This window comes from Anabrus simplex, chromosome 1 (assembly GCF_040414725.1).
Source record: "Anabrus simplex isolate iqAnaSimp1 chromosome 1, ASM4041472v1, whole genome shotgun sequence".
Taxonomy (NCBI): domain Eukaryota; kingdom Metazoa; phylum Arthropoda; class Insecta; order Orthoptera; family Tettigoniidae; genus Anabrus; species Anabrus simplex.
The window spans coordinates 551,033,708-551,056,408 of NC_090265.1; the positions used below are offsets into that span (position 1 = coordinate 551,033,708).

The 22,701-nt window shown below is 37.7% G+C and overlaps 1 protein-coding gene across 2 annotated transcripts in view; it reads right to left on the bottom strand.

Annotated features, from left to right (window-relative positions):
* PAPLA1 (Phosphatidic Acid Phospholipase A1) overlaps positions 1-22,701 on the bottom strand; it is a 298,948-nt gene that overhangs the window by 13,595 nt on the left and 262,652 nt on the right. For both annotated transcript variants that reach the window (XM_067135540.2, XM_068225069.1), the window contains exons 9-12: positions 15,814-15,997; positions 12,671-12,865; positions 8,578-8,720; positions 4,407-4,588 (exon numbers count right to left, since the gene is read on the bottom strand). In XM_067135540.2, the coding sequence (XP_066991641.2) occupies positions 4,407-4,588; positions 8,578-8,720; positions 12,671-12,865; positions 15,814-15,997 (704 nt within the window). The remainder of the gene's footprint in view (positions 1-4,406; positions 4,589-8,577; positions 8,721-12,670; positions 12,866-15,813; positions 15,998-22,701) is intronic.

A 22,701-nucleotide genomic window follows, 5' to 3' on the forward strand; every position in this document is an offset into this window, starting at 1 on the left:
GGATAGTTCCTATTGCTATGATTATAAATATTTATTACGTGTGTCGAGATTGGAAGTTTCCTTGTAAAGCAATGTTTCATATAACGTGAATGAGTCTTCATGACAGAAATACTGTATTAAACCGCGTTGATGTAGATGGTGAAGTTCACATGTATTTGGAACCGAAATAGTCTTCTTCGGTAATTTTGAAGTTATGTATTTAAAGGAAGGATTTTGAATAAGCATACTGTGTAGATGAAATGATATGTTTGAATGATACGGTCGTCGAAGTAAATGACATGATGTTATGTGCGATAGTTATGTTGTAATATTTTGTTGGGAAATAAGCATTACTTGTAATGTAATGTCATCTTTGAAGAATCCCAATAACGTTGATAGTGAAGGTAATGGAATAAATGCTCATCATGCGAATATTAAAATGATATGGAGGAATAGACAAGCATTTAGAACTTGATAATTATATTTCAAAGGCATTGTTTTCCAAGGAATATTTTCTTATTGGACATGTGAATAGTCATTAATAATATTAATTCGAGATAAATATGATAGGAAGATCTTCAACACAATGTTATACCAATGAGATGTACGAGTTATACAATGATTGGAAATGAAATTAGGGTCATATTATGTGATGTAGAGTCGGCTCCATGGCTAAATGGTTAGCATGCTGGCCTTTGGTCACAGGGGTCCCAGGTTTGATTCCCGGCAGGGTCGGGAATTTTAACCATCATTGGTTAATTCCTCTGGCATGGGGGCTGGGTGTATGTGTTGTCTTCATCATCATTTCATCCTCATCACGACGCGCAGGTCGCCTACGGGAGTCAGATCAAAAGACCTGGCGAGCCGAACATGTCCTCGGACACTCCCGGCACTAAAAGCCATACGCCATTTTATTTCATTTCATTTCATTTCATTTCATTTTTTAAATTTTAAATGTGATGTACAACTTAGTATTTCCTGTAGAATAGCAGTTGTTGTAGTGCACGTGTCTTGTAGATATTAGTAGAATTTCAGATCTTTGGAGGAAAACCTATGGATGGATCCAGATGCTGTGGTCTCAAATCATGATTGTTGATGATGGTATTATGTAGTTTTGAATGCCTACTTTATTTAGGTGCAGCGATTTGAGGACACCATGATTATATTCTTATTCTTACAGTTCTTGCGATTATTTATCTGAGATTAGCTGCAGATCTTATTTTGAAGGTCCACGATTGTTTTATTTTTAGGTTCCATGATGTTGCACATATTTATGTAATGAACACTCAAGTTGTTAGAGTTCGTTGATCTACGCGACGATTATAATATTACATTAATAAAATATTAAAGGACAAGGTTTTGACCTAGAAATGAATAGATATGAACGAATAATATTTCTTTAATTTTTGGTGGCAGACAAAATAAATAATTTAAATAATTATACTGTAAATTGTACATATAAGTCTTCAGCAATTTTCATGTTGGCAATAACGATTTGTTTGCTTTGTTTAACTTAGGCTCGGTTTCTTCAACGAATGTTAAGTGTTAACACTGCTGTTAAGAAGACTTAACACACAATTTAACAAAATGGTCGTCTCATCAAGAATTGTTAACTCTAACAATTGTTAAAATTTCAAAATGGAGGCATGTAGAAGATGTACGTTTGAAGCTTTACTGCTGTATGAGGACTATTTATAAACTGAAGAAGGCAAAGGACGACCCATACTAAGAAATAACGACCTTTTAGAGTTGTCAGAAGAAAGATTTCTAATAACCGAAGCCATAATGAACAAGGTACTAGACAATATAGAAAATAGAATAGAGTTTCCAACAGACTGCAACTTACCAATCTCTCCAGTGCAGCAGTTGCTTATAGATTTTACAAGGATGGGTCAGACCCTGCGTCCAATCGATTTCAACTAGCTTAATGTACCTGTTGGGGGACACTCAACAGTAACTCGTGTAAAAGGGTTTGGGTCAATACCGTACAGTTTCGTTTTCGAAATAAATGAGGACAAATGTCATGAGGCAGGATCCGCTTCAGACCACGTGGAGGGGATAGAACACTAAAATGCGAACACATTTAACTTGAACTTGTTAGGTCCGCAACCTAACAATTTCCGAAAAAATTATGAATTCCCGATTGTAAAGCACCGCGTATATACTTGAAAAGTTGCAAAGTAGTCAAGTGTAGCAGTGGCCGAGTGGTAATCGTACTTGTCTACGAACCGCGACGATGAGAGTTCGAGTCCCGCGTTAGATTACTAAAAATACAAATTTAATTAATTATTTCAGGGAATGTGAAGGTAAAAATGCAAATAAAAGTAATGATCAAATTGCAGTGGAACTTTATTTCCTACCTCAAATTAATATAGTCCGCCTCTGTGGTGTAGTGGTTAGCGTGATTAGCTGCCATCCCCGGAGGTCCGGGTTCAATTCCTGGCTCTGCCACGAAATTTGAAAAGTGGTATGAGGGCTGAAACGGGGTCCACTCAGCCTCGGAAGGTCAACTGAGTAGAGGAGGGTTCGATTCCCATCTCAGCCATCCTCGAAGTGGTTTTCCGTGGTTTCCCACTTCTCCTCCAGGAAAATGCCGGGATGGTACCTAACTTAAGGCCATGGCCACTTCCTTCCCTGTCCCATCCAATCTTCTCCCCATCCCTCCACAAGGCCCCTGTCAGCATAGCAGGTGAGGCCGCCTGGGAGGGGGGGTACTGATCATTCTCCCCAATTGTGTCCCCCGACCCAAAGTCTGAAGCTCCAGGACACTGCCCTTGAGGTGGTAGAGGTGGGATCCCTCGCTGAGTCTGAGGGAAAAACCAACCCTGGAGGATAAACAGATTAAGAAGAAATTAATATATATACAGAGAAAGAGATCCAGCAGTAACTGTGAGAACGTTTAGACCTATATTAATTTCAGGTAGAAAACAAAGTGTACCGGTACTGCAATTTGTGCAATATTTTTGTTCCATAAATAACGTTCCCTGAAACGAGACTCGACTCACGTCTACGACGCTCGCAGACAAGTACGATGACCACTATGCCACAACTCCTAAGTATATACGCCTTGCAATGGAATCTGGGATTCATCAATATTTCAGAAGTTATTAGGTTGCGGACCTGACATGTTTAAGTAAAATTTGTTCGCCTTTAGTGTTATATCCCCTTCACTTTGTCCGAAGCGGAGGTTTGTAATGACATCTGACCTCGAGACACTTTCCATGTAGGCCTAATTGTAGGGGCAAAAGATCTTCATAGGTCGACGTCCCGAACAAATAGTATTTTTTTAAAAAGAAAAAAGGCCTAATTGTAGGCGACTATGTTCACGAGGGCAAGAAAAGAGTGTGTAGAATTCTACAAAGAATTCTAGAATTCTACAAAGAATTCTTGCTGCCATTGCAGCATTAACAAGGCACGACATTATTTTCCCCGCAATAAAATAATGCCTGAAAATCATTCAAAACATATCAATTATCACATTTTCCCGGTGATGTAGGAACCTGAGATTGCACTCCTACAAGAATAGGCTATATCGAATGTTGTGATATAACAGTCCGTTATTTCATTTTTTAAGCACACTCGCATAATTTTAAACTATAACAACATTTGTCTCACATTCATCATAATAACGCTGTTGTTGCCTCTTACTTGACACGTTTACTTCTTAGCGGTCTCCGCTAACCATAACCTATAATAATGTGAACCATGTGTCTGTGTGACAAAATACTATTTCAACACGCCACTAGGAGCGCTATATGTAAAGAAACCAAAGACGCTCACTGCTAAACGCATTCAGAAATCTTATGGAAATGTGTTAATTTGTCTTTAACAATTGTTTCATAATAAATGTTGGAAATACGTTCGTGAAACAGGTACTTTTAAACGAAGTGTTAAATTAATAACAATTGTTAGTTAACATTTGTTAAGCAAAATTTAACATAGAGCTGAAGAAACCGGGCCTTAATGTTAGATTGGTTAGATTGTAGCACCTTGCGAGCAAGAAATGACAACCAATACAAGTATATTGGTATTTATTTTTAACTGCGTTGATTACCATGTTGAACATTTGACTTATCCATCCATTTTGCAAGATTTCATTTATTATTGTTGTTAATTATATTTTATCAATGAATTGATTTGATTAAAGCGGAACATCCTTCCAATTAAAATCGATTCTCAGTATTGTCATTTATAGATTAAGAGTTAAAATAGCATCAGATAATTAAAAGATACATATTCTCATAATGACGATGATAACGTGCTAAGGATCGCCACGAATTGTAACCGATGCCTGATTGAATCCGTACGTCCGCGAGTGGAATCTTGTGGATCACCGTTGAGTAAGGCCAAGGCATATCTACAACATTTCTTCGAACCCATAATTATACTTATACTTGAACAGTTAAATATGTGACTGGGAAGCTTACCAATAACACACATGACTTCCAAGAGCAAACAGGTATTCGTTGAAACTTTCTAGGGGAGCTTCCTGAAGAACATAATCCACACGTCGTCCACCATTCAGCTGGCCCACATGCACATCTAGGTCAGGCTCTTCAGCAGACTGATTGCTCTCTGTCTCCTGCTGTTTCAGTTGTTCTTCAAGGACCTGCAAAACGATGTTTAAAAGTCACTATTTTTTTAAGTTATGCACATGAGGGATAATATCGAAGTCAGGAAATAGCAATAACGAGATAACACAATGGAAAGGGAAAACATGCCATAATTTTAAACTTGTTCATTAAGTGCACATTCAATGCAAATAAAAATTTTACTTCCAATGTATTCCAATACAGTTTTGAAGCAGCATGAGGTTTGGTGACAACAGATCCAAAATGAGTTTATTTGGATGGGAAAAAAGTACAGAGGACTCATTTACTACACCTGGGAAACTAAAGTCAGTCCATGATGGTGGTGATGATGATGATGGCATTTTTGGAGAATTATTTATTATGCCTTTAACTTGAACACAAACGTCATAACTTTACCAAAAACAAACCCATATTAAATTTCCAACAGTACTGTAGTACTACTTCCCACATACCCAGTTCACCAACTTGCAGTGTTGCCACTGTTCTCTATTACTGAACATGATGTGTCTGATCTTTAAACATGATTTTCAAATATTTCAATACTTCATAAAATTCTGAGAATTAAAGCTTCATTCAAGATGGTTTCGAGTCCAAAATATTCTGCAGGAGTTGACAATAAGAGCTGAGAAGTTTATGCAATAGGATGTTTTTGTTAACTGTCAAATGTTGATGACATTAGATCAGATGAATGCAGGAAAATGCAAAAAGCTCATTGGAGGACTGAAAGACACATAGATCTATTGATAACAGTTGATGAGGAAATGGCAGTATGTGAACATGTTACAGTTACTGCTTGCCATTTTGTGTTTCCATGTTTTTCCCCACACTGACCTGCCACAGCATTCATCCTTCAAATATGTTTCTAAACTCCTTCCTGCTTCTTAGATGATATTCATCCACTTAAAACACTCCCATTCCATATCATAGTATACGGACAAACTCCCATCAAATCTGTGGTTGTTTGCTATATAATGTTGCCAGATGTATGGTTTTGCCCGGAACAATGTAGTTTTTCCTCATTTTGTTCTGCGTATGGTGCATTCTCTTTCATCGAAAGTATAATCAATAAGATTAAACATCGTCTGCAAACCACGCTTACCAAAGATAAACAAAGTCATAATTCCTATTCAACTTTTACATTTAATAATAACGTTCACAGAGTCACTAAGATATTCAAAAAGAATAATGTAAAGATATCTTTTCGCACAGATAACAAAAGTACCGAAGTTTTACACAATGCAGCTACTGTAAATAAATCTAACCCTTATCTTAGGTGAGGTGTTTATAGGTTCCAATGCAATGACTGTGGCAGCGCCTACCTAGGGCAAACTGGGCGCAACTTTAAGACAAGGTATGGCGAACACGTTAATGAAGTAAAATATAATAGATTCTCCGCTGTGGGACAACATATCCATGAGCTAAGACATAATTTTACAAACTTGGAACAAGACATTAAAATATTAGAGATTTTGAGCAAGGGACCATTGCTGGACGCTACCGAGTTATGTTACATTCATATAGACCAATATTTTGACGCTAACCTCAATCTTAATGATATATCTGAAACTCCAAAAGTTATCTTCGATTTCCTGATAACATTTTTAAAAAGTGTTCAAATCCCAAACAAGAATTTAATTTTACGTATAATTCGCAACAAGTTTTCCCGATATTCATTCCGCAATCCACGCCCACCAGACTCCCTCCACACGCGCGGCCAACATACATCGTCTCAACCCACCCCTACTTCCCCTTTCTAGCTACGTCCGATCATGCAAACCAGCTCAGAGCCTTCATTGTTCATTGAGCGCGGCTAGTAATAGCATCGCCTTACGGCATTACAATCACTTTATCATTTTTCTGATTAGAGCCACAACACATTTAACACAGGATCGTTAACTGCATTTTAATATATTTACAGGTTCCGCATTGAACCAGGAAACATTGGTTTCACAAACATCACAAGAAACTACTTTAATGTTTCCACCTCATAGGCCTAAGACATAGAAGATTTTATGCAGAAAATTCCATATGACCAACCTTCACGTTTTTCGAGATGGTTCAGCAGTATACAAGTTGTAGTGAAATGGAACACAACATTTTATCTATCGCTCAACAAATTTAAGGACTCCATAACTGCTTGATCATAAGAATATCATTTAACCAATGAACTTTTATTATACGACTGACTTGCAAGTCTTTTACTTGTCATAATAGTTTTTAATGAGTTAAGGTTTTAATTATAGATTTAACTGGATTTCATGCCAAACATTTTAAGACATGTCATGAATTTTAAGGTTGCCTATTTTCGGAAAAAGCTGAAGATGACGCAAGTCCGCGTCGAAACTAGTCCTGTGAAATTTAATATGTTGTAATTGAATAACAGCATTAAAATTGTATTGAATAGGTGGAAATATCAAGTTTATTTATTGTAATTCTTGGTTCAATACGGAAAAATGAAATTTCTTACGTTAACTTCTCTAAACCGTGCGCCCAATGTTCCGTTTTTTAAAATATTGCGGTTTAAACAATAGTATAGTATCGAAAAATGCGCAGTTATGATCAAAATATTCTGTATTCTGACCAATGATCAGTTGTCACAGTTGAGAACAGAGTCTCTTGCAGTGTGCTAGCGGCACTAGTGGGCATATAATGAAAGAGTATTTTCAGTAATGGCAACAAAATGGAGAGATGACAGAAACAGATGCTCAGTAGATTTAATCAAAATGAACTTCTTGTGTACTTCAGCTATGATGAGAATTGTAAGGAATTTCTCAAGAAAGTTTTGTTGAATAGGAAACTGTTATCTTCAAACGGCAAGTACTTGTGAAATGTTCCAATGTAAAGACTAACGCATTATTAGTTTGTAATAAATTAAGTACTACATATTTCATGCTGACGCTGTTATATTATTATCAGTATTTATTTGTTAATAATATGGAATCTAGTTAGTGTTCCTTATTTGCCACTGGAAATCAAGCAATCCTATTGCTATAGGAGTAATTTAAGTTTCAGAGAATCTTCACGAATTAAGTGACCAAATAGTAAGGAATACGAGGAAGAGAAAATGTTCTTAATGGTTACTGATTCTGTATCTTGATTTTACGATGATAAAATCTTTGTTTTCTAATTTGGTACATTCTACTTGCTCTGCACGTCCTTTGCCTCGAGTAGCTGAAAAGTCCAAGAACTTGAAGTAAAAGTAAATGAAGCCATTACCCAAGTAAATATCTTTTGAAAGCCCCTCAAAGAATTTTATATAACATGAAAATGATGGAGGGTCTTCCTCTACTTCATAAACTTATCACAACTTCATAGTACTTTCAAAGTTTTCCAGAATTACAAGCTTCCAGTTAAAATTTTCTCTCAAGTTAGGAAATGCCTCCTGCAAAATTTCCCTACCTCTCTTGGAACTGCTGTCAGCTTCCTTTCAGCCCCTACGTTTAATTCCTGGTCAGCTAAGTATTTTAGTTGCATCTAGTCTCTAGTTTGGAGAGCAGGTGTTTGTGTTTGCCTTTTACACCTCTCTTCATTTACACACAGTATACCACACTACAACCACAACAGAAACACATAATGGCAAATACATCCTGCCACATAGTTGTGTCAGGAAGGGTATCCAGCCATAAAACTGAGCCAAAATTAAATGTGGTACCAATCCCAAGTACTTGGGAATAGGGCCAATACAGAAAAGAGAAACTTCCTCTACCCTGGGCAATGTTTTGCAGCATCAGCATAAAGTTACAGGAATACACAAAACAAAATTCAATGCATCACTGCACATCTTCATTATATCAAACTCTTCAGAGACACTTACTCTACAACATGCAAACAGGAGATAAAGACCACTTCCATGGTGTGCCTGAATGTTATCAAGACTGTACTACTCAGAAGTACAGTAGTATGAATCCAAGATCTACCATTAAAAAACAATGAGAATTCACTATTTGAAGGAACTAATAAAAGTATGTAAAATCAAATCAGAAATAATGATATTAACTGTATCTACCTTATCAACCTCTTGTTCCAAAGCCTGACCATCAGCACGATGAAACATCGCCAATTGGTAAACCGTGTTCCAGGTACTGCGAACGGAATCAAGAAGCTTCTGCTTCAAGTCAGCACCCACTCTGGCCATCGTCTCCTTCAGTTCTGTGGCAAAGAGATTCGTATATTTCATAAGAAGCGAATTTTCAAATAAGAGGCAACATTGCTGTTACACTTTAGGAGTGAGAAAGATAAAACACAGTTCTTTAGAAAAACACGTACAGGTTTTAAATGTATTCTGATTACCCAAGTAAATATCTTTTGAGAATTTTATAACATGGAAATGATGGAGGATCTTTCTCTGCTTCTTAAACTAATCACAACTTTGTGGTACTTTCAAGGTTTTCCAATTATATAAAGGTATTAAAAGTATTTGGTTAAAATTTTCTACAGTTAGGAAATGCCTCCTGCAAAATTTATTTCTGTTTTTTTAACAACAAACATATTCCCAAGCAAGGATAAGGATCTTGTTATTAGGTCTCAAATGTGCATGTTCCAACCTGATATATTCCTCATATGTAAATGTTTAGTTCCTCTGTGTGGAACCAAGTTGATTGTATTAATGGTATTTATCCAACCAAATGTGCTGGGGACAAAAGAAACAATTAAACTGTGAATAAGGAATAAATGAAAAACCAGTAGCTGAGGAGAATACAGAAACCAGAATTTTGTACACAGTTGTGAAACTACTATTCATAAGTTACCAACACTATATCTTCATTTTTAATGTTGATCTACATGGTGTCTGATAATTCCCACATTATAAGTGAATGAATTAAATATAGCTGGTCATCTCCTTAATGTATTAATTTCTTTATGGGTGAATCATGTTGATGTAATACGATCACCTTGACATCATTTAACTATGCACACAGGAGCGTTCATCACAAAAAGAGGTAGTTGATATCAACAGATGGTACAGGAAAGCATGGTTACCCGATTGCTGAATATGTTCAACAAAACAGGGCTGATTTTTCCAAAACTAAGAAGTTAAAAGCTCCTACCAATTTCCTGAAACAGTTCTGGCAAAGTTCCATGCCAAGTCACAGTAGAACATACGGAATACGAGTTTGGAATTACGCATGGCAAAGAGCACCCTTTCTTTTTATATACGCTGCAGGTTCTATGGCACTTGTGGGAAGATGGTCCTTAATATTCAAATGGAATGTGTTAGAGGTTTCTCAATGAGAAGCTTATTATGTATGTTATGCATTATCTACAATTGTACATTCTTGTTTGACAATTTGACAGTTTGTTGTAATTCTCTAGTTCACCACCAGATGGTGGAAAGTGTAGTGTTTTTAAGTCATAATGAGTGTGCAGTGGATCAGTCAAGTAAAGCAGGTCCTGGAAGGAGGAGGAGTTTTATGGCACCAAGTTGAGAAGGAAGAAATATACCTGAATAGACAAAGACGGATAGCGCTCTTGTAGCGCACCCGGACAACTGGAGACGTTTGTAGGATGACGATGATTATGATGAATGAGTGTGCAGCTGAAACTTGCCGCTTGGTTCAATCGTGGTTGCAAACAAACGCAATGTGGTTAAGTGATGTTTATTTCAGTATTCAAAGCTCGGCATGCCATCAGCATGGCACATTACAGAAATAAGTGTATATTGTGTCTTTGTAAATATTTAATTGTACTCTGTTTCATTACATGTTTGACTGTTCATGCTACATCTGTGTAATTTGAATTCAGTCCTATGAAGTGCATTAACCAGAGACATTGAAGCAATGAAATTTACAACACCTAGTTTCAAATGCTATTCAATCACAAAACAAGTATTTTTATGTAAATAGAGAACTGAATGAGTAGAACCTCTGATACTGGTTGCCTATTAACCCACATTGGTATTCCAGGCACAAGAACCAGAGCAGGTCATGGTATGGTGTGGAATTTGGAGCAGAATGTCACTGGACCATTCTTCTTCCTTGGAAAGGTGGGAGGAGAACTGTTGCAACTCAGCAGTGAAAATACAAGAATGGTAGTAGGACTGTTGACAGGACACTGACATTTGAAAAAACACCTACATAAAACTGGAGTAATAAGAGACAATATGTGTAGGAAATGCATTGAAGCAGAGGAATCTGAACACATACTTTTCGAATGTGAGGCGCTGGGTAGAATCAGACTCTCCACTCTAGGACTACCAGGTGAAGAGAGAGAGAGAGAGAGAGAATCCAAGAAGACCCAATACGAACAACCTGCATACTAAAGTGTGAAGGGAGCGGGTATATCTAGGTGGGAATGAAGGAAAAACATGGTAGCAAAAGATCTTAGAGGTCGACGCTAATTAGGAACTAATATTTAGAGGCCCCATGAAGAAAGAAGAGGATGAAGAAATTCAAAATTTCTCTGTGTCACGATAGCATGCGTCTTCCGGAATGTGCAGGGGTAGCTTTCCGCACTTTCTTTCACTTCGGTGTGTCAACAGTGTGTTTCATAGTTGCTAAGTTTGAGTGAAATCATTTTTCTTTTGTATTCAGCGTTTTAAGGAACGCCACAATATCACATAACAAGCTGTGTGCAGAGAAGCAGAATCCGCGAACACTTGCGATGCCGACAGTTGGTGAAAAAACATGGCTCATAATTATAATCAATTTGTATGCACCAAACAATAATATCTATGCCAATGAACTGCATTTTTTTAATGCCTAGCCCAAACAGAGTTTTTTAAAGGGGATGGGGTCACTGTACTGTGTTGCAATGCAGACGGAAGCGAAAGACTTCCTCCCCTCATCATAGGAAAGCTTGATAAGCTACGATATTTTAAGGGCGTCGGGTACTTTCCGTGCAAGTACAAGGCACCTGAAAATGCAAACAGAGTAATCCAAAAAATAAAGCACTTGCATAGGGGAGCCAGTAAAAGTTGTCCTTGTGTTTCAATCGTGTTTCTTTTTTCCTTTTGTTGCGTGAAGTTATGTTTGCTACTGAGTTATCCAAGTGCATTATTTGAATAATCTAAAAGCACCTTGTTGGATACATTTTGGAAATAGTTCTTTTCCATGGCATTTGAAAGGTTTAAAATGTGAACCAATATTAGTTTCACGCAGTAACGGGTCTTGAATATTTTGTGATGCAGCAAGGATTGATATTTCTGAAGCACCAATTTGCGATTAATTCGAAATCACATAATTCTAAGTCCGATTTTGTGTCCCAAAAAGTTTGAATTAACGAGGTTTTACGGTATCACAAAACTAACATTAGTGTTTGCCGGTGTGTCTATTTCAAGTGTTTACATTTCATGAAAAGAATTATCCACCATCGGTCGTGTTAATATTGAAGTAAAAAGAGACCGCGTGCGAAAAGTGTTTAGCCGTGGAATGTGATAAATTTGTAAGTAATTTAGGAGAGGCTTCTAATTATGCAAGAGACAACGAACCTTTCGATCGAGCTTATTGCAAGTTCAGATTAATGAAATGCCTAGGCCTACTTGCTAATTTTCATGGGAAATATCTTTTATAGCAGTGATAATGTATTTTTATAATCTCTGATATGTTCAAGCAAAGCAGCTATATTCGTAAATTTACACGTTCATATTTGCGTAAAGACTATGTGGACCTCGCGGAGTAATATGAAATGTTTATGACTACGTTACTCTTTTGATGGAAGGAATTTTAGTTCATTTCTTTTTTTTTTTTTCAAAATGATCTTTTATAAAATTAGGGTGCGGGGATTATTAGTGTAAATACGGTATTTTCATGCACATTTTCAACATTTTTAGCGCATATGTGCAAGAATATTTTTGGAGTTTTTAGTGCATATGAATCCGGGCCCTACTTATCACCACCACCACCACCACCACCCTCTGGCTCCATGGTTAAGTGGTTAGTGTACTAATCTTTGGTCCATCCTCACAGACGTGCAGGTCGCCTATAAGGCATCACCACGAAAGACCTGCACCAGGCCTTTGAAGAGACCACATGCCATTATTATCCGACTTTATTAATTTTCGGTGGAGAAATATACATTTTCGATAAACCACGAAGTTTCCTGTAATCTCTATACCACTTATGAAATCTTACTGAAGGGACATAGGTTACAATTACACTTACCCAGGTGCATTCGTTTCCTTCCTTTATGATGGGGTACCATAACAGGTTTTAATGATACTAAATCTTGGTTGATAAGTGCTTCTATCCTGTATGCTACAGGATCAAAAGGATGGAAAATATTGAAGAACGAAGGACATGTTGGCAATTTGAAATCTTCTCCCAACGTATCAATTCCTCGGACTGTTACAAACATCCCTGTAAGTAAAAGAGAAAACAAGATTACAATGCAAATAGTTAAAACTCAAAATATTTTATGAGTGCTTTATCTGCAGTACAGCTAAAGCCTGGAGTGCACTGAATCTGTAACAGATCAAGAACTTCCTAGAATGTCAATTCCACATTGTTTAGTGAATTCTACGTAAAGTAATCTATGTGTTGTGAGAGAGATTTTAATAATTAATGTTATTTGCTTTACGTTCCACTAACGGCTTATACGTTTTTTTGAGACGCTGAGGTGCTGGAATTTAGTCCTGCAGGAGTTCCTTTACATGCCAGTAAATCTACCGACATGAGGCTGATGTATTTGAGAACCTTCAAATACCACCGGACTGAGCCAGAATCGAACCTGCCAAGTTGGGGTCAAAAGGCCAGCCCCTCAACCGTCTGAGCCACTCAGCCTGGCAAAGAGTGATTTTATTTAATTGCATGGCTCTTAGCATTACCCAAGAAACACCACAGGGAGGTCACGATACACTGTTTCTGATTTGAAGTCCAGGCTGGAGAGTTTACATTATAATGGCAGGCCCCTTGCCTACTGTCAATCGCAACTGAATTGGGTAGTTGTCATTTTATATTTTTTGCTAGTGGCTTTGTGCGAGAAACCAGTAATATGTGTTCTTTGTGTTGTTTACTTCTTTGAACTTGGTTATGTACTCATTGGAATGGGGTACTCGGTGAGTGTGAAAAAAGGAAAATGGTGTGATTGTTTGTGGTTTATAAATGTCTGGAGAATTAAACCTTGTGTGAAAGTATATTCTGTGTTGTGAACTATGTTCACATGTGTAAATGAAGTCCTGTAGTTATTAATGTTGGTGCAAGGATCTGTGACACGGGTAGTGCGCGAGTGTCTAACCCAACATTTAGTTTGGTGACCCCGACGTGTTAGTATAACTGTACGTGCCACAATGGAGAATTTGTGTAAGAAACGGAAACCTGTGAGGATATCATTAACGAAAACCTCCCGACTTTTATTAGATGAGCTAAATAAAGACGCGAAAAATGACGAAGATGTTAGGTTAATGTCCGTAAAATTGGAACGGTTATTTCAAGAACTTTCGATGTTAGATGAGCAAATACTGGACTTGGTTTTGCAGGAAGAAGGGAGTGATAAGAAATATGAAGATGAGTATACCAATATAGAAGAGTATAGGGATAGAGTGGACACTGAGAGATTCAAAATAGAAGCACACACTCAGAGGTTAGGTGTAACCCAAGAAAATGGTAGGTTTGAGATTGCATGTTCTGTTGAGTATAAAAAGATAAAATTACCAAAAATAGAGTTGGTTAAATTTAGCGGTAACTTAAATGACTGGCTTTCCTTTTGGAGTCAGTTTCGCAGAATTCATGAAGATGAAGACATAGCAGCAGAAGATAAATTCCAGTACCTGATCCAGGCAACAGTTCCAGGAACAAGAGCACGAGAAATCATCGACAGCTATCCACCGACTGCAGAAAACTATCAGAAGGCAGTGGACGGACTGACTGAAAGATTTGGTAAGAAGGAGTTGCTGACAGAGTTCTACATCAGAGAGCTCCTTGAAATCTCTGTCTTCAAGGATGCAGAAGGAATCCTGCGGGTGAAGACGAAAATTGTGGAAAGGAAGGACGATGATAACTTCAAATGCCCCATTGTCTTGCCAAACAATCATAAACTAGTTCAGCTTTTGATTCAGGAGGAACATGAAAGACTGCTTCATAGTGGAACTCATATACTACTAGCTCACTTGCGACAAAGATACTGGATACTGAAAGGTCGAAGAACTGTTAGAAATGTACAATGTTGATTAAAGATAAAAGGTTTCCACCTGTTCAACACACTGACATAGTGACTTAATTAAAATATCACATATTTATTATTATCACTATGGTACCGGTTTCAGCACTTCCCGTGCCATCATCGGCCAATGAAAATTTGCAAGGTATTTTGGGTAATTACATGAAATATTTATGCAGTATAGAAACATATACAGAGCATGCTATCTAGTGATGTGAAATTTTACAATTATATATATATATATATACACATTAAAATCTGTGTGATTAAAATACAAAGACCGCTTAATCTTTTAAGATGTTAGACACGTCATAAAACACAACACTTTCTTGTGCATGTCAAAAAGATTTTTACAGCTAAAATATATGTGAATGGCCTTGAAGAGTACAAGGTGTTCCTTTTAAAACTTTATCTTCAGTCTTTATACACTTATTGACGTACTGAATTAACTACTGATTTCTAGAACATTGTTCCTTTTGTTTATGTGATTAGGATATTTAATCATTGTTCATATTTATATGAATCAGTTCCTCCTAGTATGTATTCCTGAAATTTCTATAACATACAGATTTTTTCTGTTAGAATGTCACAGTCTTTGTGTAGCTATTCTAAAACATCTCATACTTAATATGATTTAAGCTTGAACTCTGCATTTTTGTTGTTCGAAAATTATTGTAAGGCTGAGGCCGTGCGTTGATAGATGAGATATTGAGAATTTCAATATCAGGTGGATTTTGACGAGTTAATATCGATCTCGAACCAACATGGACCTAGAAATATAGAACGAATTGTGAATTTTACGTTAGAATTGTAAGCTGAAATAGATTCAGGTTCACCCTATACTCAACCTTGTTTAAACACTACCAAGTTTCAGAAAAAAACCCTTATCAGCCTTCATATTAACATTTTGCAGTATTCACTATTGTGCGTTTCTGTGGTAGTATGGTGTGTTGTGTGTAAGATGTATTAAGATGAACACAAACACCCAGTCCTAGAACCATAGAAATTAACCATTCATGGTTAAAATCCATGGGCTGGATGGGAATTGAACCCAGGGCCCTCCAATATGAAAGCCAGTATGCTGACCATTCAGCCAAGGAGCCGGGTACAGAACACATCAATAAAAATGCATTAATTTCGAATTACTTACCAATTGGTGAACCCATAGCAAAGAATGCGCTGGGGTGAAAATTTAACTGTGGGTATGTAATGTAGGGTTGTCCAGTTCCAGCATTGCCCATTACATAACTGACACGATGGCTTAGTTTTCTGAGGTGTGGTGGTGGGATTTTGATGCTTGACATGGGACTTAAAGTGTCCTTAGAATCTTCATCCTAGAACAAGTAGTTTAATTTGTATTTATCATTCCACATAGTTAAATTTCTTTTCATTGATCACAGTAAATGAGAAAACTGAAGAGATAGAGTACATGTTCATGGAAAGGTACAAGATACATGCGTACTCATTTATGATTCAAGTAACTGAACTGAGTTAACACATAATATTTATTTTAAAATAGGAGCTGAACTTAGGTTTATAATTTCATCTAATTTTTTTAATGAACAAGTGTAAGCTGAAATAGATTCAGGTTCACCCTATACTCAGCGACCTCAACCCTGTGTTTAAACACTACCAAGTTTCAGAAAAAGACCCCTTTATCAGCCTTCATATTAACTTTTTGCAGTCCTTTGTTGTGTGGGACTGACCTAAACAACTCTTATAGCACTTCCATGTCAATTATGCTGACTTTATGAACATTGTTGGACATGCCAGTGAACGGTCAACTGTTCAATGTTCATATAAATTTTTGTGAGAGAGTAATCCAGTTAGTGGAATAAATAATTTGTGTTTGTAGGAAGTAATCAAAATTAGCAATTTCTTTTTTCCAATTTTACTCTGAGTAGTTTTTCGTGGTTCCTGGTGTGGGTTACTGTAGTCATGCCCTAGTTTGTGAAACACGGGCAACGGCTGAGTGGCCTAGTAAGCGGTCCTGAGAGTCAGGATACCAGTTGCTATGGAATAGGAGTGGGCATCTCGAAAACATTTTGAGTCATGGCCTTCTTTGCACTCAAGCGGCAAGGACTATACAGGATCCGCCAGAAAAATGTATACACTCTTTACGGAACAAAAACTATTTATTGTGTGTTCTTTTACATTTAAATTTTGATTACACATATAGTACTGTCTACAGTTAAACATATGGTTACATGAGATGTTCAAAATGTTCACCGTTGGCTGCCAGACACATAGCAGAACGACGAGCGGTTGCTGCAACTATGTCCGTCAATGTTTGAATGGGGATCTCTGCACATGCCACTGTAATCTCCTGGCGAAGGGCCTCCAGCGTGCGTGGCTTACGTCGATAGACTTGATTTTTCACAGTTCCCCACAAGTAAAAGTCCATAGGTGCAAGATCTGGCGAGCGTAGGGGGAAGTCAATGGACCCTCGTCGTCCAATCCAATGTCCCGGCAAACTGTCATCCAGGAAAGCTCGTACTGCTACATGGTAGTATGGTGGCGCCCCATTCTGTTGGTAGAAGACTTCATCATCGGCTCCATAAAGCGCACGTACAGCTGGTAAAATTAATCTGCGTAACATTTCCAAATATACTGCTCCAGTGACAGTACCATCAAAGAAAAAGGGTCCTAGTAAGCCCTTTGATGACAGTCCACACCAGACATTAACCCCTTGTAGATTGACCGCCTTGTCCACATGAACATGTGGATTTTTCGGAGCCCAGTAGACAAAGCTATGTCTATTCACTGTTCCATTAAGTTTAAACTGGGCTTCATCAGACCACACTAACTTTGTCAGAAATTGTTCATCTTGGGTTACCACTTGCTGATACCATTCGCAAAATTGCATTCGATGATCGTTATCGCCCTCATTAAGCGCATGCAGTAATCGTGGGATGTAAACTATCCACTTAGCTGTTTTCAAAATTTGTTGTACACTTGTACTGCTAATCCCCACTTCCCGTGCACATTGCGTAGCAGACTTCTGTGGAGAATTAGCATAACTTTCCAACACGTGAGCCGAGGAAGCAGGACTGGTAGCGGTGCGCATTCTTCCCGATCTTCATTTGTGAATATCACAAATTGTTCCATGCGTCTCAAACTTCCCAGCAATGCGTTTCAAACTCCCTCCTCCACTGATGCACTTCAACGGCATTATCAAACCTGATAAACCACTTCAGAATGTACTTTCGTTGCTCGAACGTCAAGCGTGCTCGAACCATTTTGTTTTCCCACTATCGTGATGCAAGTACCGACATCTTTTGAGCGAAAGACCATACTACAACATTTAAAAACAATGATAATAGTTGACAATGTCATGTCCCGATATCGTCTAACAAAGAGTGTATACATTTTTCTGGCGGACTCTGTACAATCTACAGGTGGTCTTCAACCTGTTATAGGAGAGATCCTCACTGGGACTATGTGTAAGTAGGGTAACATCCTGCTTCAGAGAATTTACCGAGCTCACAACAATTCCATTTGATAGACGAGGGACTCCTTGGAAGCAACTTGGAGAACAAAATGGAATTTGATGGGGAGCTATCAATATTAATGGGGCTTATGGAAGAAAGAAAGTAGAACTGGCTGAGTAAGCAAAGAGGATGCATCTGGGTATGTTAGGAGTTAATGACCGAGCTCGATAGCTGCAGTTGCTTAAGTGCGGCCAGTATCCAGTATTCGGGAGATAGTAGGTTCGAATCCCACTGTCGGCAGCCCTGAAGATGGTTTTCCGTGGTTTCCCATTTTCACACCAGGCACACCTTAATTAAAGCCATGGCCACTTCCTTCCCACTCCTAGCCCTTTCCTGTCCCATCGTCGCCACAGGACCTATCTGTGTTGGTGCGACGTAAAGCAACTTGCAAAAAAAAGAAGTTAATGATATACGGTTAAGGGAGATATGAGGAAGAGATCATAAAGCATTATTAACAAGTGTTAAAAACGGAAAGGCCGAGTGTGGGGTAGGACTGTACACCAGAAATACTATTGCATGCAACATGGTTTCTATTAATATATAAGTAATAATAATAACGTAAACGTGGAAACGTTTACGTTGTTATTATTATTACTTATATATTATTCTCAGTTCAATACGGACCAAAAACATGAAATTCATAACCATCAATGGTTTCTATTAGGCATATAAATGAGCGAATATTGTGTGTAGATTTAGCTGCTGGAAGAACTAGAATGAGAACTGTCTCAGTGCATTCACCAGCTGAGGGTGCAGATAAGGATGAAGTTGACAAGTTTTATGAAGCACTGAGTGACCTTGTAGTCAGGATCAACAGCAAGGATAGGACAGTGCTAATGGCCCATTTCAATGTGAGAGCTGAAAATAGAATTGAAGGATATGAGAAGGCGAGGGGGAAATGTGGGCAAGCTATGGAAGCTAATAGGAAAGGGAAGCAATTACTGGACTTCTGTACTAGTATGGGATTAGCAATTACAGAGGCATTATTCAAGCATAACGCTATTCACTACCATACTTGGGGAGGGTAGGGCACCAGATCTATTATACACATTATCATATCAAACTTTGAGTTCAGGAAATCTGTTAGGAATGTGCAGGTATTCCAGAGATTTGTTGATGATACAGACCACTATGTTATCTGTAGTGAACTAAGTATCCTTAGGGTAGAATATCTACACAACGAGGAAATTAGACATATGTTGATACGATGAGCTTAGATGTTAGGTCCCTTTAAACAACAATCATCATCATCATCACGATTAGTAAAAATTTCCAAACAACAGACAGTAAGCAGGTTCAAGACATAGAAACAGAATGTGTGGCATATGGAGATGCTATAGTAGAAACAGTAAGGGAATGCCTAGGAACAACTGTGTGTAAAAAAGAAGGGGAAAAGCAAACATTTTGGTGAAATGATGAAGCGAGTTCAGCATGTAAACGTAAAACGAACATCACTTTTGGAGGATGTTTAGGTGCTTAATGATGTTCTCGCTCATGTTTCTCTACACACATAAGGAACACACTGTCCTCAAACATCAAAATGGCTTTCATCTGAAAATACGACTTTCTTGCCATCTGTTACGGAAATCACACTTTTCAGTGTCGACTCAGTTAATGTAACTTCAAAGCTTTTCAGTCTGTTGAACACTAATTATAGAAGCTATAACACTATGACATACTTGCAAAAATAGTGCATCTTTTTTCTGCAGTGATGCTGATGCAGTATTATTTGGTTAATTTACTAGGTTCCCACCTGGGTAACTATGTTATGAATCACATTTCAAGCATATAAAGTTTTGCAAAAAGTTTTTTTAAACATTTTGTTTTATGTTGTACCGACACAGAGACAGGTCTTATGGCAACGATGCGATAAGAAAAGGCTGGGAGTAGGAAGGAAGCAGACATGGCTTTAATTAAGGTACAGCCTGGTATGAAAATGGGAAACTAAGGAAAACAATCTGCAGGGTTGCCTACAGTGGGTTTTGAACCCACTATCTCCCGAATACAAGCTCACATTTGCCAAAAAAAAAAAAAAAAAAAAAAAAAAAAAAAACTTATTAAGACTGTAACATATTTGTAAAATAGTGTGTGTGTGTTTTTCCTTTCCTAATCTTCTACAATCCTGTCTTTATGTACTTTACCCCATATCAATTGCTTTTCATGCGTAGCGTTCATCAGAAGCTGCTTCTCTGCTTGTCTGCACACTCCTCTTCATCTTGCCTCAAACTGTCTGGAGCTAAGTTTTGTAATGTGAACATTCATCCACTCTGACCCAAATCTCAGTTTATGTCAACAGATGAGAGCTTGGGGTTTATTTTGCTCTTCCTAATGAGTAAACAGTCTTCTTTTGATGTAGTCTTGCATTTCTGACTACAGTTTCCTTCCTTCAGCAATAAAAAATGACCCAGTTTCTTGGTATCGTTTCAAAATTGAATTTACCATGGCCGCACTACCACCACATTGTGTAACAATTTGTCTGTGTGCTACAGAGGTACATTCAGCTAATGTCATAATTTTTTAACGTACCTGTGGGTTGTATCCATTATCAATTTGCAGTACAATAACATGGCAATACTAAAAATGTATACAACCTTTACCAAATATATTCAACCTATTACCGAGTAATAAAGAAAATCCAATAATGCCGCCACACACGTACAATACAATTACCTTGAAAGCGGAATGCACAATTCTGCCAACATTAGTCATAAACAATCTTAGAAATTACTGTGTTCGGATAAATATACACATTATTGTAGATACTGGCTAATAAAATTACTACACTACAATCTACTTACATCCCACTAACAACTTTTTACATTTTTTGGAGATGCTGAAGTGCAGGAATTTTGCCCCGCAGGAGTTCTTTTATGTGTCAGTATATCTACCGACACAGGGTTGTCTTATTTCAGCATCTTCAAATACCACCGGACTGAGTCTGGACTGAACCTCCCAACTTGGGCTCAGAAAGCCAGAGCCTTAACCATCTGGTACTAAGCATTAAAAGGTTAGAAATATTGCCATGTAGTTAGACATATATTATAGACTGTTCAGCGAGTTAAGCGAATCTTCTCACCAAGCAATTGAAGTATTTATGATTCAGAGAGGGGTGGAGGAGGGTCTCCAAATGCAGAGCAGGGAAAAAAGTTCATGTGCCCTCCGAACAGGAAAACTGACCACAACTGTGTCACTCAAACAAGCAGTTTGTCACGTATTGTTGTGTGCACATGAACTGTAATAATAATCTCAGTGTCAATGTTGTTGTTCAATGTATTGTTATACATCAGAGTACACAACAGAAGCCGGGAAATCAAATGTACAAACTAATGCAGGTTTAGAGAGCGAAGAGTTAATGGCATCATTGGTTATAATGTCTATTACTCGTGTGTTTGTTTAATTTAATGTTATTTGCTTTACGTCCCACTAACTTCTTCTGTTAGTAGCGTTTGGGATCGAAACGTAAAAGCTACAGGATCAACCATATCCTGTAGTTCGGGAGACAAAGAGGACAAGGAGGAGGACACGGAAGAAGAAAAGAAAGAAGTCACTGCAACTCCATCATCATAATCGTCACCACCATCATTATCATCAAGGAGATAATAATAATAATAATAATAATAATAATAATAATAATAATAATAATAATAATAATAATAATAATTTTCTGACACATTTCAGTTTGAGTGATTGTACGATTCATTTATGATGAAGAGATTTAATGCTCAAGGCATTTTCTTAATCCGCGTACCTAAACAGTGAATAAGATTTTTTAAATTCCATGTCTCTTAGCGTTATCGAGAAACAGCATAAAGAGGTCCACATATGTTGTTTCCAATGTAAAGTGCGATTTGTGGAGTTGTGATGACAACGGCAGATGCACTTGCCTACAGCCATTCATAATCGAGATGGAAATTTTCATTACAATGACAGGCCCCATTACCTACTGCGCGGGCACAATCGATTAGAGGAGTTTTCATTGCAATGGCAGGATCCATTTCCTACTTCCAGAGAGACAACAATTGAGGAATTTTTATTATAATGGGAGGAACCGTCTCTACTGCCAGTCAAAATTGAGTTGTAGTGTTATCATTACAATCACAGGCTCCTTTTCCTAATGCCAGTCAGTTTACTACCAGTCACATCGAGTTGGTAAGTTTCCATTATAATAACAGGCCACTATGCCTAACGTCAGTCACATTTTAGAGGGTGAATTTGTTTACAATGGCGGGCACCCTTGCCTACTGCTAAACACAATCGGGTAAAGGAGTTTTGAAAAAAAATCCATGCTCCCTTACCTTCTGCCTGTCAAATCAAGAAGGAAATTATTCACTACAATGGTACACAGGAGTTGGAGAAGGACCCCATTCCTACAGCCAGTCAAAGTCGATCTGGGGAGTACTGATTACAATAGCAGATGCCCTCCTGCTTACAGTCATTATCGATCTGTAAAGTAGTAATTACAATGGCACACACAACCATTCTAGATCGCTACAAATCAACTTCAATGAATAAATATAGATCAACATAAGAAAGTATATACATGTTTA